A 19,573-nucleotide genomic window follows, 5' to 3' on the forward strand; every position below is an offset into this window, starting at 1 on the left:
GACTAAAACCATTCAAAGTAGTACTGCAGCATGACTGCAGTCAAATGACTGACACAAGTAAAAGATATATATATAGATATACTAGACTATCCATGACTCGAGTCACCAATAGTTCAAGGTACCCGAAAAAACGCATATCTTGCGAACCAATTAAGGTGAAACTTGTTTTACTCTGTATTCACATTTCAATGGTACCGTACTTTCAATGCATTTTTCTCATTATGTGCCGGTTTGGCTATTTATAAAGGTACCCGTAAAAACCGCATATCTCGGGAACCTGTGGTCCAATTTATGCGAAACTTGTTTTATTCCATTTGTATTCACATTTCAATGGTACCTTGGCTGTTTTAAATTACAGACAAGCACACAAGCAGGCAATCATAAAGGTACCCAAAAAAAGCGCATATCTTGGGAACCCGTAGTCTGATTTACGTGAAACTTGCCTTATTCCGTTTATATTCCCATTTCAGGGGCACCTTACTTTCAGAATATTTTCCCATTATGCACCAGTTTGGCTGTTTTAAATTACAGACAAGCACACATGCAAGCAAGCACGCAAACAAAACTATCCAGGTGTTCACAGTAAAGGGCAATAACTCCAGGTTTAACAGCTTAAATTTGTGGAAATAAACCCCAAAAAGAATATGTATCTCAGGAATCTGTGGTCTGATTTATGCAAAACTTGTTTTATTCCGTTTGTATTCCAATTTCAGGGGCATCCTTACTTTCAGAGTATTTTCCCATTATGTGCCAGTTTGGCTGTATTAAATTACATACAAGCACACAAGCAAGCAATCACAGAGATTTAGTAGTATATAGATACACACACACACACACACACACACACACAACATGTTTCTTTCAGTCTATCAAATCCACTTACAAGCCTTTGGTTAACCCAGGGCTATAGTAGAAGACACTAGGTTCCACAAGGTTCCACACAGTGGGACTGAACTTGAAACCATGTGGTTGAAAGCAAACTTCTTAACTATAGAGCCATGCCTGCAGCTAGCAAAGAAGGAAAATAAAATATGATCAACTATTCAACTGAATAAAAAAAACTTTCAAATATTTATGTTGTTTTATTCCCTTTTAAAATATTGGATATTGTTTAGAAAAACTGTTTATCATAAAAAATAAATTGTTAGAGCATTTTGAAATGTCAACATCCTTCCTTCTTCCAAAAGCATTCTGCATTTTCCTTCCACTCAGGTGAACTGTTCCGATAAAGTTCCTGGAAAAAATTAAGAAATGTAAAGAATTCTATAAACATATGAAATTAATAGCAGCTAAACTAGTAGACACAATTAATTGCAATGATTCTCCCCCTACCCACATTTTACATTTATCTATTTATTAATTTTTTATGTCATAATGACTAAAGTAAGCAGATATTAAACTTTACAATATGTCATGTCTGCATTTATCAGTCTGAAGATGACTTATTCACAATAAAATAAATTAAATCATGACTTTGTAGTTACATAGTTCACTTCACAACCATCGGTTTCAGCTTCAGTCTCACTATTCAGTAACTTGGGTAAGTGACCAGAAGCGTAGATTGGCCATCTTGACTAAGAAGTTCTTTATACAACCACTGAATTTTGGGTTCAACCCTACTGCACTGCACCTTAGGTACAGTCATGGCTGTATGGCTAAGAAATATATGCCCAACTGATTTGGGGTTCAACCCCTTGATCAAGTATTTTCTGATACAGATCTGGGACAGCCAATGCCTTGTGAGTGAAAAGTAAATGGAGAGAGAGAGAGAGAGAGAGAGTTTGAGAGAGTGTAAGAGAAAGAGGGAGAGATTTTGCTATTTTTTAGAACTGCATTTCTCTGAAAATTTGCTGAGCTACAAGACATGGCTGTCGTGTTTTTAAACCTGTCAAAAAACTGTCCACTGCCTCAACACTTCAAAGACCCTTATTTTGTCTACTGCCTCAACACTTCAAAGACCCTTATTTTGTCCACTGCCTCAACACTTCAAAGACCCTTATTTAGAAAACAGGTTAGGATTAGAGACACAAAGGGTATCCTGCTGTTAGACAATACTTCAATAATATGTCATCTAGCCCCATATTGGCATGGAAAATGGATGTAAAAACAAATGAATGAATATGCATTTAAACCTGTTGTAGTCATTTCAGCATTCAAGAATTCCTCAGCCCTTCCTCTTTGTATGACACCTATTCAATCCATCAGGGTCACCAATTGAGACCCGAGCCAGTCTTAATAATCTTCCCTCTGACTGAGGAAATGACATACAGTTTACTCATCTTGTTATTTTCTCTGTTTCCCTCCACTCCAATTACAAACCAACAAGAATTGAAAAGCATCTTCAGTCACTGAGAATGAGACCCATCTAGAAATTTAGCTTTCCTCTCCAGCTCAGAAACTCTTATCGGTCTAAAAGGGATTTGACCCTAAAACACAGAAGAGACATTTATTAGATCCATAAACTACAGTAGAGGAACCCATATCAGAAAGCAGCCACCCTAAAGTAAAATTGATACATATCAAGAAGTCTCTTAATCCTGCAAGTCAATCTAGTATCAGTGGCAATATGGATATACCTAGGTAGCTTTCAGAGTGGATGAGGAAAGGAAAGGTATCATCATCATCATTGAACGTCTATGTTCCGTGCTAGCATGGGTGGGACGGTACCACAAGAGCCAGCCAGGCCAAAGCCTGCACCGGACTTCTGTGACCGTTTTGGCAGGGTTTTTACAGCTAGATGCCCTTCCTAACACTAACCACTCAGCAGAGTGGACTTAGTGCTTTTTACGTGGCACAAGCACAGGCGAGGTCAGTTTTAGAAAGGTTTTTACAGCTGGTATCTAACTGTAAAACTTTTGGTAATTAACAGTGTAGCGTAGCACATTAAATTAGTATTGCAAACATAGTATTTGTGGGGTGTTAGGTATGTTCAATCATAACTTTCAACAAATGTTTTCTTTTTCAGGCTCTTAATTTCAGGTTCAACACTACATGATGACAAGAAGATTTGGTGTAATAGAAAAGGAGATATTAGAACAAAGGTGAGTGCAAGAATGTCATGCATAAGAAATATAATGCAGAGGTGAGTATTATTTTGTGTATAAGAAGTCAAATACAAATGTACTTCAACCACATTCCTCAAAGACAAAATACACATCTTCTGGATGAGTAAACTGAAGATACCAGAATAGGTGGCAGAATTATTAAACTGAGTAATAGGCAATATGATATAATGTCTTTGTTGTCTTATGATATCCTACTAATAGGATTATCTATATGAAGTAAAGAACTGGTTTTAATAGGCCTTTAATGCAAGCTCCTTTCGGAATTGACAACAGCAAAAATAGCCAGCAATTAAATAGTCTTGTTGGTGTCAAGAGATCAGTCTTTGCAATTGGTAACAGTCTACATTATGAGAGACATGTAGTGGAGTAGGAGGATGTGTATGTGAGATAGGGGGGAGGAGAGAGAGAGAGAGGGTCAAGGTGTGCACAGGGTAGAATTGGAAACAAAATAGCCTGTAAAAAATTTCATAGATTTATGAAAATTAAAAAAAAGCGTTTTACCAATATAATTTTCTCCCATCTACAAATGGTTTATAAACCTCAGCCTAGTGATGCCCAATTCATAGCCTTAATAAATTCCTTGACCAACCTTGAAAACCCATAAAAATATATAATTACTAGTATAGTAACCAGTATGTTGCTTTAAGATAGCTATAGGAATCTTCAACATAAGTGATATTTAGGAAATAAAAGCCTTCACAGATTCACTGATAACTCAATGGAATTTCAGTTCTTAGTCCTCTCCTTTTCATCATCCTTCAGGCTATAACAGAGAAATTCAAGACTGGCTGTCCATGAAAACTGCTAATGACCTTGCTATCATAGCAGATTCTGTTTCAGAGCAAGAAAAGAAATTCCAAGTGTGGAAACAAAACCTGGAATTGAAGGGGCTTAACACTAACTTAGCAAAGACTAAGGTCTTGATAAGCAGGAAAACAGACAGGATCCTACTCACTTCAGGTAAATGGTCCTGCTTGTTATGTAAGAAAAGAGTAGGCAGGTTGTGAAACATGAACAGAGTACTGAACATTAGGTTGATCAAAACTTTACCAATATCTGTGTGTATGCATTTGTGTGTGCATGCATGTGTGTGTGTGCATATGTGTATGTGTTACCTTTTTCCAAATAGGCACTACAGCCTTCAGTGTATTAATGGCATATTGAACTGCTTCAAGAGATTCCTTGCGGTGTTCTGAAGAGATGGCTATGACAACACTTGCTTCAGCAACAGGGACTTCACTGCAACAGGTGAGAAAGAATAAATATATTCATTAAATGGAAAAGTTTAGTAGATTAATTCACCAGTCTTAGTTGCAGCAAAGCTCAAGGAAAATAAAAATTATGTATTTAACTATTTTGAAATATTTAAAAATATTACCTAGACAGTATTTTATAACAATATTTTTCTTTGAGTGTGTGTGTGTGTGTGTGTATGTGTGGACAGACAGCCAGACAGACAGAAAATCTTCATCATCATCACCATTAAAATTTCATGTTCCACGCTCACATATATACATATGACAGGCTTCTTTTAGTTTCCAGATTAGAATTTGCTGTCACCAATTATCATCAACACTATTGCTTACATTCTTAGACAATTAAACTAAGGGAGATGAAATGGCAGGAAAACATAATGTCTTGTCATAAAGGAGAAGTAGATATTGTTAAACAACATACATGCAAAGTAGTATCAAACAGTTCCTGGAATAGTTATCCGACTATATATAAGGCAGGATGTGTGTGTGTGTGTGTACGTAAATGTAGTTTATGCATGTCCACAAATTAGCACGCATGTCGCTCCAATTTTAGGAGGAGATTTGGAATGACTCTATGTGCATTTTCGTCAACTTTCTCTCTCAGAGGTACCCGCATATACCTGTAAAAATCAATTTTCAACCATAGCTTTTACCAATTTCGAAGTTTGCGCCTGAAGGAGAGAGAGAGAAATTGTATGTTTGTGAGAGGGAGGATGAAGGAGAGATACATTTTGTTTGCCAGCGTCTAACAGCATCTTAACAGTTGTGTGGTAAGCAGCAAACAAAAGGCAAAAAGAAAAAAATACCTTCTCTCTCTCTCTCTATCTCTCTCTCCCTCCCTTACACACACATGCCAGTTATCTCTCTTTCTTTCTCTCACACATGCAGCAACATTACACACAAAACACATGTTGCCAAAAAGAAATAGACGCTATCTTTTTATAGTGAGTATGCAAGACAGAAAGTGTGGTGTGTATGTGAATTTCTTTTGTTAGTGTGAGAGAGCAGCATGTGTGTGTGTGTGTAAGACAGGGAGAGAGAGAAAGAAAGAAAGTAAGAGAGATAACTGGCATGTGTGTAAGAGAGGGAGAGAGATAGAGAGGGAGAGCACGCTCTCTCTATCTCTTTCGCATTCTTTCCCAACACTTTTTATGGAAACTGCCGAATTGATGTAAACAAACCCATGTGGTCTGATTTTCACGTTTCTAGGTATTGTACCGTAAATCGCCATTTTCAAAATATATTTATTTTAAATCATTTATCCGTATATATATGTAAGGCAAGATGTGTGTGTTTTGTTGATATACGGGCAACACACACACACACATATGAACATGTATGCGTACAAAAAATATGTATGCAACTGGTGTACATACGTGCGTGTGTGTATGTGTGTGTGTTGCTCATATATAAATATATATATATATATATAGATAGATAGATAGACATTAGAACACAACACAGTCCTTGAACATGTCAGATCCTGCCACACTGCTCAAACCATGCCAGCTTGGAAGAGGGACATTAGATGATGATGATGATCATCATCATTGTTTAACATTCACTTTCCATGCTAGCATGAGTTGGACGGTTTGACTGAGGACTGGCAAGTCAGGAGGCTGCAACAGGCTCCAATCTGATCTGGCAAGGTTTCTACAACTGGATGCCCTTACTAATGCTAACCACTTTGAGAGTGTAGTGGATGCTTTTTACGAGCAACCAGCAGGGGGGTCCAATGAAGCACCACTGGCATCAACCACAATCAAATGGTACTTATTACATGCCACTGGCACAGGAGCCAGTCAGGTGGCACTGGCATCAACTTCACTCGAATGGTGCTTTTTCCATGCCACCAGCAGGGGTGCCAGTCAGGCAGTACTGGCATCAGCCACGACAGCAATTTTACTTGACTCAATAGGTCTTCTCAAGTACAGCACATTGTCCGACGATTGAAGGGAACTCTTAAATGGGCTGGTTATGCAACACTGGCATAGGCCGTAGCTACGATCTCACTTAGCTTGTTGGGTCTTCTCAAACACAGCATATCTCCAAAGGTCTCGATTGTTTGTCATTGCCTCAGTGTGGCCCAAAGTTCAAAGGTTGCGCTTCACCACCTTATCTCAGGTCTTCCTGGGTCTACCTCTTCCACAGTTAGAGATCAGCACTTCTTTACACAGCTGTCCTCATCCACATGTAACACATGACCATACCAGCACAGTCATCTTTCTTGCACACCACATCTGATGCTTCTTGTATCCAACTTTTCTCTCAGGGTGCTTACACTCTGCCGTGTATGCACACTGACATTACACATCCAGTGGAGCATACTAACTTCATTTCTTTCAAGCCTACACATGTCCTCAGCAGTCACAGCCCATGTTTCACTGCCATGTAGCATGGCTGTTCACACACATGCATCATACAGTCTACTTTTCACTCTGAGTGAGAGGCCCTTTGTTACCAGCAGAGGTAAGACCTGTCTGAACTTTGCCTAGGCTATTGTTATTCTAGCAGCTATGCTCTCAGAGCATCCACCCCTACTGCCGACTTGGTCACCTAGATAATGGAAGCTATCAACTACTTCTCGTTTTTCCCCTTGACATGTGATGGAAGCTGTTCTCTGCACAGTTTCAGTGTTTATTGCCCCTGTACATCTGCCACACACAAAAACTATCTTCCCAGTTAACCTTCCTTTGATATTGCTGCACCTCTTATGTGTCCATAGCTTTCACCAGGTACATCTTATGACGTTTCTACCTACACCTTTCCTACAGATCGAGCAGGGCCATCTACCTGAAGGGATTTATGGATTGTCTGCCTTCCTACTTACTACTTACAACTTAGGTTTTTGCTAGATTGACTCTAAGGCCCTTTGATTCTAGACCTTGCTTCCACACTTGAAACTTCTCTAGATCTGGTAGTGACTCAGTTATTAGAGCAAGGTCATCAGCATAAAGGAGTTCCCAGGGGTAGCCTGTTTTCAATTCCTCTGTTATTGCCTGGAAGACTATGATAAATAAGAGGAGGCTGAGGACTGATCCTTGATGGATCTGTATTCATACTTGGAATTCTTCACTATAATCTTTGCCAACCCTCACCTTACTGACAGTGTGTCTATACATAGCTTGTACAGCCCTCACTAACCACTCGTCTATCCTTATTTTTTACATTGACCACCAGATAAGGGATCAAGAGACCCTGTCAAAGGCTTTCTCCATGTCAACGGAAGCCAAGTACAGAGGTTTATCTTTGGCTAGGGATTTCTCCTGCAGCTGTCTTACCAGAAATATAGCATCAGTGGGGCTTCTCCCTGGCACAAGCCCAAACTGCATCTCATCTAAACTAACTCTCCCTGATTAGTTGGGCTATGACCCTCTCCGTGACTTTCATCACCTGATCCAACAATTTGATACTTCTGTAATTATTCCTATCTAATGCGTCACCTTTCCCTTTGTAGCAGTTGACTATGGTGCTGCTATACCAGTCATTGGATACAACTCCTTCATGTATCACCTGGTTGACTATACAGGTGACTAGACTATAGCATACACTACCAGATATTTTAAGCATCTCTGCAGTGATTTCTGACAGGCCGGGGCTTTCCCGGTCTTCATACCCTTAATTGCTTTATCTACCATGGTATTGTCAACTCAGATAGCTGGTCCCTCTGTTGGGTTGACATTCTCTCATTCATTCTCTTCATTTAGCAACCTTTCATAATGCGTCACTCTCTTTGCAGAATCATTAAATGCAAGTGAGCTATCATTCATGCGGACATATTTCTCTCCTATGATATCACGATTCTCTCTCACACAGTCTTGCAATACGAAATACTTCAAGTCTTTGGTCCTTACAATGCAGAACATTGGCAAACATTTTCTTATCTGCTTCCCCTCTGGCTAAGTAAACCTTAAACCTCTCTCCTAGCTTCCCTACTGATAATCTGTACAGTTCCCTGCTATCTTCACACTTCCAGTCCTTCCATGCCTGTTTCTTTTCCCTAATAGCCCTGTCAACTACATTGTTCCACCACCATGTTACTTTAGTACAAGAGGGGACTTTGTACCATCCACAGATCTGATCAGTAACCTTCAACAGGTTATCCCATAGGAACCTCCAGATGCTCTATCCTCCTCATTTGCATCAAAAGCTTCAAGTAATACGTCTCTAAATCTCTGTCCATTTACAGGATCTTTAAGCTTTCAGACCCTTCTTTTCCATGCTGGTCGTCTTCTGAGCAGCCATTTATCCCTGATCCTGAAGTCGCTAACTTCTAACCTATGTTGTGGGGGTACATTCTTCCTCAGGAAGGTTTTGAAATGTATAAGTAGCCATCTTTCCTGTTTCCTGGCTAGTGTGTCCACCAGACTAGTAAGTGAACAGGTGACTGGCAGGTTTCCTGAAGTTAACATTACAGATCATAAGATCATTTGCATCACAGAACTCCAGCAGCCTGGTTCCCTCCTCCTCCTCCTCATCATCATCATCGTTTAACGTCCGCTTTCCATGCTAGCATGGGTTGGACGATTTGACTGAGGACTGGTGAAACCGGATGGCAACACCAGGCTCCAGTCTAATTTGGCAGAGTTTCTACAGCTGGATGCCCTTCCTAACGCCAACCACTCAGAGAGTGTAGTGGGTGCTTTTACGTGTCACCCGCACGAAAACGGCCACGCTCGAAATGGTGTCTTTTATGTGCCACCCGCACAAGCCAGTCCAGGGGCACTGGCAACGATCTCGCTCGAAAATCCTACGGGAGCCAGTCAGGCAGTACTGGCAACGGCCACACTCAAAATGGTGCATCTCATGTGCCACCCGCACAAGAACCAGTCCAGGGGCACTGGCAACGATCTTACTTGGCTTGCCGGGTCTTCTCACGCACAGCACATTTCCATTATGGGAGCCAAATCTGTAGCCACCATGTATGCCATGGAAGTTTGCTGAATGTTGTCACCAACCACAAAGAGAAGGTCCCTGTCATCTGTTGATGAGGTAGTCTGCAAGAGGGTGTTGTAAAAATGGTCTTTCTGTTCATCAAGTAGCTCTGGTTGAGGGGCAGAAGCTGAGATAATTGTTGCTAAACCATATTGCAGCACTAGTCTAAGCTTAAGTATTCTATCACAGATTCTGACAATTTACAAAACCCAGAAAAACAAACTTTAAGTAATCAAGAAAATCATGCTTACCCTAATCTATGTACAAGAGCGATTTTTCCAACATTCCATTTGCTGCGTATATCTTGACAAATTTCAAACATTTTCTTTTTAGCCATTGGACAGTATGCTTCATATTGCAAGCTTAACACTTCTTTGCCATCAAAATGATCACGAGTGGTACCTGAAATGCAATGAAGTGAACTCTTTATTGGTACAATAGGGTGTTAACTAATGGACTTAAAATATTGGATCATTAGTCAGATGTTAGGGAAAAGATCTCTTTTATATATATATAAATATATAATAGCTGATATAAAGGTTATTGATTGTTTGATTTCTTCAGTCATGATTTAACTAATATGGAGAGAGAGAGGGGGGAAAAGGAAGTGAAGGAGAACTAGAGAATAAATATAAGAGGTACAGGATGAGTGAGAGAAAGAATCAGAGAGAGAGGAAAGGATGAGAGAGAGTAAATGACAGAGTAGTTGAAGGTAGGGTTATAAAAACGAGAACTTTATTTTAATTTTATTTTAAGGTAATAAATACTTTTTTTTTTTAATTAGTATTCTTTTCATCATTTTATATAATTTGATAAAAGTTACATTATATTTGAGTGTATATGCCATATTTCCTGATATTTCCCATGGTTGCAAAAGTATTCTTCCAAAGTTACCTGCAATATGACAGGCAGGTGTGTGTGTGTGTGTGTGTGTGTGTGTGTGTGTGCGTATCATGATGATGATGATGACACACACACACTGTTAACTCTTTTACTTGTTTCAATGATTGGGCACCACTATGAAGGGTTTAGTCAATCAAATTGATTCCAGTACTTATTTTTAAAGTGTGATACTTATTCTATTGATCTCTTCTTGCAGAACTGCTAAGTTATGGGGATGTAAAGAAACCAATACTAGTTGTCAGGTGGTGAGAGACAAACACAAAGACATACAAACTACACATGCATATCATCATCATCCTCATCATCATCATTTTAATGTCCACTTTCCTATGCTTGTGTGGGTTAGACAAGGCCATGTTCCTGAAGCCAACTCCCATCTATTTTCAAGTGAGGTAATAACCATCTCAGTTAAGTTTATGAAAGAAAGAGGAGTGACAGATGGCTAAAAGTAAAGATATAAGTGAATGCAGTGACTGGCTTACAAGTATGGAGGCATGGTGGTCAATACTGAATGTCAGTTGAAGTAAGGGAATGTGAAGGAACTAGGAATAGGTCAGGGAGGAAGAAGTAGCAGTACAAAAAAGGGGGAGGGGAGAGCAGCATTGTAATAGAAGTGTAAAAATGAGAAAGAGGGAGATGATGTGAAGTGTGGGGTGGAGAGGGAGGGAGCACAATGATAGGGATGGAGATTAGAGGTATAATGGGTGAATACAGTGGGTGATAAACAAAAAGCTAGGGGTCATTAATAATTGAGATGAGAAGCACCATGTAAATGCACACATGCCAGAGACACGTAAAAAGCACCCAGCACACTCTGTTAAGTGGTTGGCATTAGGAAAGACATCCACCTGTAGAAACCATGCCACAACAGACAATTGGAGTCTGCCCAGCTCTATGTGAAACTGTCCAACTCATGCCAACATGGAAAGCGGACATTAACCCTTTAGCATTCAGACTACTCTGCCAAATGTGATGATTATTAGCAATATCAGAGGAAGGTTAACATGGAAAATAGCTTTTGTATGTGGAAGATGCACAGGTACAATAAACACCAAAAATTGTCAATGGAGTAAGCTAGAGATAGTAGATAGTTTCTGTTACCTAGGTGATCAAGTTAGTAACAGAGATGGATGCTCCAAGAGCATAGCTGTAAGAATAAGATTAGGCTGGGCAAAGTTCAGAGAGCTCCTACTTCTGCTAGCAACAAAGGGCTTCTCTCTCTCAGAGTGAAAGGCAGATTGTATGATGCCTATATGTGAACAGCCATGCTACATGGCAGTGAAACATGGGCTGTGACAGCTGAGGACATGTGTAGGCTTGAAAGAAATGAAGCCAATGTGCTTCGCTGGATGTGCAATGTCAGTGTGCATGTTCAACAGAGTGTAAGCATCTTCAGAGAAAAGTTGGGCATAAGAGGCATCAAATGTAGTATGCAAAAGAGACGACTGCGCTGGTATGGTCATGTCATGCATATGGATGAAGATAGCTGTGTAAAGAAGTGCCAATCTCTAACAGTGGAGGGAACCTGGGGTAGAGGTAGATCCAGGAAGACATGGGACAAGGTGAAGAAGCATGATCTTTGAACTTTGGTCCTCACAGAGACAATGACTATGACCAAGACTTTTGGCGATATGCTGTGCTTGAGAAGACCCATCAAGCCACGTGAAATTGTAGTTGTGGCTAATGCTGGTGTCATGTAACTGGCACCCAAGCAGGTGGCATGTAGAGAGCACTTTTCGTGCATTGGGCCTCATGGAGGCAAAGTGGCTGAGTTCCTTTTGAGTGTTGAGCCTCATGGAGGCAATGACCAAGACCTTTGGCATTATGTCATGCTTGAGAAAAAGAGCCATCAAGCTGAGCAAAATTGCAGTCATGGCAGATAACCATGTCACACAAATGGCACCTATGCTGGTGGCATGTAAAAACACCCATTACACTCTCAGAGTGGTTGGCGTTAGGATGGGCATCCAGCCATAGAAACCATGCAAAATCAGACTGGAGTCTGGTGCAGCCTTCCAGCTTGCCAGCCCTGGTCAAGCCGTCCAACCCATGCCAGCAAGGACATTAAATGATGATGATGATGATTACTGAATAAGCATGTCAGGTGCCCTTCCTATCATCAACCATTACCTGTTTCCAAGTAAGGTAATAATTCCTTATAACCAGACATGTTTTCACAGAAGACCAGAAACAAAGGACACCACTTTCATGATAGTGACATTCATTTAAAACAAACATGCAATGTCAAGGTAAAGTGACAATCTCTCTCTCTGTCACACACACACACACACATACATATTCACATATATAATTTGCTTTACAAAGAACTTATATATATATATATATATATATATACATATATATATGTATTCCTATGCAACCACATATATGCACACACACGCACACCTCAACCTCTCTTGAAATAGCAGGTAACAGCTACTACTAAATATTCATATACAACATTTATTTATTCCATGCTTTCCATATTCCTTAGAAGATCATTCTACTTCATCTCATTAGTATTCTAGGAAACTTCTGGTAAGTTACAATTCTGCTGCCTTTCATTGTTTCTTAGAAAATCAGTACCATACTCGACATCCTAAGTACACATCTCTCATTTCCTCCTCTTGTCTTCTAGCACAGTCTGTCATGTTGCATTGCACAAAATATTATTCTATGTGATATCACACAAGTGTTCTGCTCTTTAAACTGTCATCTGTCTTTTGTGAGCAATGCAAAAAAAAAATAATAAAAATTTGCAGAACTTGTACTATTTCTTTGTTGTTGTAATGTTTGTTCATTTCTTATCATTCCTATTAAGCATTACAAAATTATTTAGCAAGCTGTAATGGATGGGTTTTTTTTTTCCTCTTGTATGTTCTAATATTCAATGAAGATTCTTTAATATTAGCAGACATATTTTATCATGGTCATTTGTTGCAGATTTGAAGGAGGAGATTATAAATTACTTGTCTGTAAAAATGACAAAGCAGATCTTCTTCTACTTTACTGTGTTCTTTGTTTAGCAGAAAATTCCAGATGGACCAATATTTTGAGTGAATCAAGTTATGATCATAATTATTCTCATCATGTCAACACAAACAACAACAACACACCTCTCACCAACACTATCATCTTCCTATATACAACCACCACCATCACCATCTCAATAGATTCTTGACCATTTCCACCAAGTAGTACCACCTCCTGGGGGCAGTGGAAAATTTTATACAAGTACTAGGGGACAAACAGGATGGTAGGGGAGTGGGACATAGATGCAACTGTACAGTTTTTTAAGTCTTTCTTATTTAAATGTAAACTCTAAGCCTATCGCCATACAACCATCATCGTCACCACCATTTAACATCCGTTTTCCAGGGTGGCATGGGTTGGATGGTTTAACAGGAGCTGACAGGTCAGAAGACTGCACCAGGATTCATAGTCTATTTTGGCATGGTTTTTACTGCTGGATGCCCTTCCTAATGTCATTCACCTTACAGAGGTGACTAAGTACTTTTTACATGATACCAGGACCAGCAAGATCTGCTTTGGCATGGGTTTTTTTTCTTCAGTTGGATGCCCTTCATAATGCCAACCACTTTTCAAAGTGGCCTGGGTGCTTTTTATTTGGCACCAGCACTGGTAAGGTCTGCTTTGACATGGTTTTTTACAGCTGGATACCCTTCCAAATGCCAACTACTTTACAGTGTGGACCAATACTGGTGGGGTCACCAAGTAACTTGCAAGACAAAGAATCTTTAAGAGTGGAAGGAGTATTGGAAGAGGTGGCCTTGTGCCAAGTGATGAGAGGTTAGAGTATGTCAGAGGAACAGAAACAGATGTCTTGATGTAGAGGAGATACCAAGTCAAAGGAAGAGAAAAAGTGAGAGTGTGATCAAGAATGAAAGTGTGAGCGTGCAAGAGAGAAAAAGGGTGAGAGCGCAAGAGAGATGGTGGCGGTGTGCCAGGGCATACCCTCAAAGTACAGAGATCAAAATATAAATGCTTGCATGGATCAGATGGAATTTACTGCAGCAGATTTTCTATGGCCAGACACCCTTCTTGTCATCAGCCCTCACCTGTTTCCAAGCAAACGATATTTGTTTACAGCCAGCCATCAGGTGTGGCTGCATTGTTAAGAGGTTTGCTTTCCAGCCACATGGTTTCAGGTTCAGCCCCACTGCATGGCACTTTTGCAGATGCCTTGAGTCAACCAAAGCCTTGTGAGCTGATTTAGTAGATGGAAACTAAAAGAATCCTGTCATGTGTGTGTGAGTTAGAGAGAGAGAGAGAGAGCGAGTGAATGTGTATGTTTGTGTCTCAATCTCATGATATCACATGACAGTTTAAACAATTATCACTGTCATACAAGCAGTGTCATTCATATCCAATATTCTGCAGGAACATGTCTGGCCATGAAAAAAATATTTCCTTGCTTGGAAATAAGTGAGGGTTGGTGAGGGAAAGGGTATCTAGCCATAAAAGATCATCATTTAATGTCCGATGATGATCTTTTATGGCCAGATACCCTTTCTCTCACCAACCCTCACCTATTTCCAACTGCCTCAATTAACTCTGTCCAACCCATGGAAACATCGACATTAAAATGATAATTATACATATATATAAACACATACATATATATATAAACACACATAAATTATGACATTTTTTCAGTTTCTATCCACCAGATCCATTCACATGTGTTTTCTGTTATAGCCTGAGGCTATAACAGAAAACATTTGCCCAAGTTGGGACAGAACCCAAAACCAGAATTGAGAAGCAAGCATCTTAAACACACAGCCATGCCAAGACCTTGTTAGTATTAATAAAGATAATGAATCATTAGCATGCCAGGCAAAATGCTTAGCGGCATTTTGTCTGTCTTTACATTCTGAGTTCAAATGCTGTTTGGGGTCACCTTTGCCTTTCATCTTTTAGGGGTTAATAAAATAAGTATCAGTTGAACACTGAGGTCAATGTAATCAACTCACCCCCTTCCCAAAATTGCTGGCCTTGGACCAAAGTTTAAAATCAATTAAAATAATGAATAAAATAAATCTTGAAAAAATAAAGGAAAAAAGTCAAATTTCATGTTATCAGCATATTAATGAATTTTTATTTAACACTGTAGTATTCATATTACTCTGTCAAATGTACTGTTTATTTATTCACTTTGTTTTGAATTAATTATGCATTATCTTGTAGCTTTGAGATTTCGAAGATGTGATTATTTCTTTTTAAAATTATAATGTGAGAAGCTGGATCTGGCCAGTTTTAACATAAAACAGGTATGATATTTTAGCTCAATATGGCTGGTTTAAATGCTAAAGGTTTAAACATGAATGACTTATTAATGTAATACACTAAAAACTCTTACCAATAAATAGTGATACAGCACCACAATTTGGTAAAGTGACAGATTTTGAAATGCCCTCAATATTCAATTTCTCATTAGATAACTCCACGATGTCAGTCATTGCAGAAACTAATAAAGAAAATATAACAAAAACCAGATAAAGTTAACAAAAAATAAAACCTATCAAAATGTTTAAATAATCATCATTTCTTTTGTCTATGCAATCAGTTTAAACATTTCTGGTCATCTTCCTTTTTCTGAAATTTCATCAAATTTTCACCATCTTTCAACAGAAACCGAAAGAAGCCTGTTGTATATATCTATTTACAAGTGTGTGTGTGTGTGTGTGTGTGTGTGTGTGTGTGTGTGTGTGAGTGAGCGTGGTGAGAGATAATGTGTATGGTTATATCTCCTTGTCTTGACATCACATGATAGTTGTAAATGAGTCTCACAGTCAAACACACACATCATTGATTTCTGATATTCTGCAAGAACATGTCTGACTAAGGGCAATATTACCTAACTTGGAAATTGGTGAAGGTTGGTGGCAGGAAGGACATCCAGCCAGAGAAAAAATGCCTCAATCTACTGCATCCAACCCATGCAAACATGGAGAAGTGGACGTTAAAATGATGATGATGAAATCATCAAGTGAGTCTCTGTGTAGTAGTGTGATCTACTAGAAGTAAAAGCCAAATTCCCTTCCTATAACAGCCTACCACTTTAAAAAGAGAAAAGACACATTTGACAGTGTAGTCTTAAATATACCAACAGAACTGATTTGGAACTAAACAACCAACACCTTTTAAAACATTTATTAACAGATCTCTGCAGAAACATAGCTAGTGAGGTTAGGGTTCTGCCCCAGGTAACACTTTTATGGGGGTGGTATTTTGGGGTCTGCTGTATAAGACTGTATAGGGGGCAGGACAAGAGTTGCGGGGCACAGCATATCCAAGGCATTGCTGGACAAGACAAGGCCATCAATGAACTGTTTCTCAGTGTCAGATTTGCATGCTGTAATTCTGCTTCTCCTGAGCAGCTTGTGACAGACAAAATTCATTCAAGATGTCAAAATATTTCCATTAATTACAACAGGCTCCATCAACATAAAGATGTTCTCTTTGTTTTATTGAAACTTATAGGTGCAGGCATGGCTGTGTGGTAAGAAGTTTGCTTCTCAACTACATCGTTTCAAGTTCAGACACACAGTGTAACACCTTGGGCAAGTGTTTCCAACTATAGCCCCAGGCCAACCAAAGCCTAGTGAGTGGATTTGATAGACAGAAACTGAAAGAAGCCTTTCGTATGGCTTAGCTGTTAGGGTGTTGCACTTGCAATCTAGCAATCGTGAGTTCAATTTCTAGACCGGGTGGTGCGTTGTGTTCTTGACCAAAACACTTCATCTTGCATTGCTCTGCAATCACTTCGCACTTGACGTGTGGTACACAGTGCATCTGTTCAGACAACATTGATTTGGTAAAGAGAGTGAGCTAATGTGCAGCACAAACATTTGATCACTATAAACACATCATTTGTGCATGTCGTTCAGCAGAAACTGAATGCTCATACATTGTCTTCAATGAGAGAGTCCATCATATATACATATGGGGGGGGGGGGTCTTTGTGTCTGGGTTTGTTTCCCACTACTGCTTGACAACTGGTGTTGTTGTGTTAACATCCCTGTAACTTAGCAGTTCAGCAAAAGAGACTAATAAAATAAGTATCAGACTTAAAAAAGTATTGGAGTTGATTCATTTGATTAGAAATTCTTCAAGGCAGTGCCCCAGTATGGCCGCAGTCTAATGACTGAAACAAGCAAAAGATAAAAGATGATACTGGTTAATGCAATGATCTTGTTCCTTTAAGAGATATCATTTAATGTCCATATTCCATTATCTATTTTGGTATGGTTTCTATGACTGGATACACTTCCTAATTCCAACCGCTTTGCAACGTACTGGCTGCCTTTTTCATACCACTGGCACCAGTGATGTCTTCATGCAGTCTGCATGACTATGAACCTTGAGGGGGCTGCTTTATACTATGAGGTGAGGAATTAAGGGAAGGAACCTGAGCAGAACAGGTTTACTTGTTGTAGAGGAGCAACAAGTCAACTCACATTTTAGAAGTGAAGAAAGGAATGATTGAGGTGGAGCTAGGACTTTTAATGGTGAGACATATAACTAATTTAGAGTGATGACACAGAACATGGGTTTTACATAATGGGAATTGATGTCGAAATCATTTGGATGATGATGATGATACTGATAAAAAGTTAAAACAAAAATGAAGTTACAATTGTTTTATGAGAAAAACAAACAGTTCTTTTTAACCGTTTGCCCATCTTTTGTGTATCACCTATGATACAGAGGGCATATTTCTCTGACATCCATGCATCATACATGATTATAAATTTCCAATTTTTTAAACCACTTGATTAAATTGTTTTTTTTATGAAAGGAAAGTTTTATATTACCCAGAACATATGAAACAAGGACTAACTAAAAATCTGCAAAGTATGAACTTTTAAGACAAATGCTTTGGACAGGCAAAGTGTTAAAGGGAGTCTCAAATACTGAATATATTAAAGTACTCATTCGATTATCAAACATATTAAACTACTCATAGGATTATCCAATAGATTAAGTACTCACTGGATTATCCACCACTGATTGGAGGAATTACTGCAATTTCATCTCCATTTGATAAATATATGGTTTCATCTCCAGACAAATATTCCTTATTCAAAGCAATTATCATGGATTGTTTCAGAGGCTTTAACCTAGAGAAGAAGAAATATACAATATCAACACTTTAATGACGGTAAACTAGTTTTGAAGTAGATTTTAAACAGCTGTGTAATCATCATTATCAGTATTTCTCAGTATGGTGGAAAATTGACAGTTATTAAAGTGTTGGCTAGAAAGCCTTGCAGAACTGATTCACTGTACCCGGAGTTCAAATCCGACTGAGGTCAACTTTGCCTTTTCATCCTTGATATAACTGCAATTATTTTCCATCTATAAGTCATGCCTTGCTTTGTAAAATGTTTAATTTAGTTAATTTATATACCTCAGGTTATGTCATGCTGATGATTTTTAAAAAGAATGAAATAGTGTTTGCAGGAGTACTCATAAGAAGAAATCTTAAGATCTTCATAAGAGAAAAACAAATATTAAATATACTCTTTTACTTGTTTCAGTCATTTAACTGCGGCCATGCTGGAGCATCGCCTTTAGTCAAGCAAATCAACTCCAGGACTTATTCTTTGTAAGCCTAGTACTTATTCTATCGGTCTCTTTTGCCGAAATGCTAAGTTACGGGGACATAAAAAAACACACCAGCGATGAAATTCTGACGACTGTTGCTTCACCACCATAAGCTTGCTCAATGTCTCTGAAGCAGACTTCCCAAGTTTAACACAAAATTTCATGTTGGCTCTTTGTTCCAACTTGTCCATAACAAAATAGCAGACTACAGCATACACATGATTACAAAAGCACAAATTTCACAAGTTGTGAAGTAAACACAGTGATGTCACTCAGCGCACTACCTTATGACGGTCACTGCTGGCTCTCACTTCACGCACAACAATGCACTGCCATTTGTTGCCATGTTACAGAACTAGTCCAGGAACTTTTTGATACCATTTCATAGAGGGAGTTGAACAGCTTTGAGGTTATCCAAATGACTGTTGCATGAATAAGACATTTTCAACTAATTAGAAATAATAGTGATGAGAAAAGACTAATTTCTGTTTAACAAGTATTTCATTTGAGTACTTCATTGCATGCGTACATAGTCAATTGATTTGTTCAATATAGCAGTCAGATCTACTCTCTGTAAACTGTCTAAAACGAATACGACAACATTTTAGGGCAGCATGCTGACAGTAAAGATGAAATAGATGCAGTTTTGTTTGACAAGCTAAGCTATGTACAGCTGGTCTGTTCAAAGCTGAAAGGGCTTTTCTACAAAAATAGCAACATTACCATCTCAATATTGGTTGGGGAATCCAGTAGTAAAAAAAAGCAAAAAAAAAAAAAAAAAAA

The 19,573-nt window shown here is 38.8% G+C and overlaps 1 protein-coding gene across 2 annotated transcripts in view; it reads right to left on the reverse strand.

Moving 5' to 3' along the window:
• Positions 1 to 1,062: 1,062 nt before the first annotated feature.
• Positions 1,063 to 19,573, reverse strand: part of LOC106875176 (molybdopterin synthase catalytic subunit) — a 21,205-nt gene continuing 2,694 nt past the window's right edge. The window contains exons 1-5 of one of the 2 annotated variants that reach the window (XM_014923213.2): positions 18,176 to 18,303; positions 15,540 to 15,647; positions 9,508 to 9,658; positions 4,181 to 4,304; positions 1,063 to 1,234 (exon numbers count right to left, since the gene is read on the reverse strand). In XM_014923213.2, the coding sequence (XP_014778699.1) occupies positions 1,163 to 1,234; positions 4,181 to 4,304; positions 9,508 to 9,658; positions 15,540 to 15,639 (447 nt within the window). In that variant the 5' untranslated portion in view covers positions 15,640 to 15,647; positions 18,176 to 18,303 and the 3' untranslated portion in view covers positions 1,063 to 1,162. Of the gene's footprint in view, positions 1,235 to 4,180; positions 4,305 to 9,507; positions 9,659 to 15,539; positions 15,648 to 18,175; positions 18,304 to 19,573 lie in introns of those variants that run through there. The other variant, XM_014923214.2, reaches the window with a different exon arrangement.

Source organism: Octopus bimaculoides, chromosome 10, assembly GCF_001194135.2.
Source record: "Octopus bimaculoides isolate UCB-OBI-ISO-001 chromosome 10, ASM119413v2, whole genome shotgun sequence".
NCBI classification, from domain to species: Eukaryota; Metazoa; Mollusca; class Cephalopoda; order Octopoda; family Octopodidae; genus Octopus; species Octopus bimaculoides.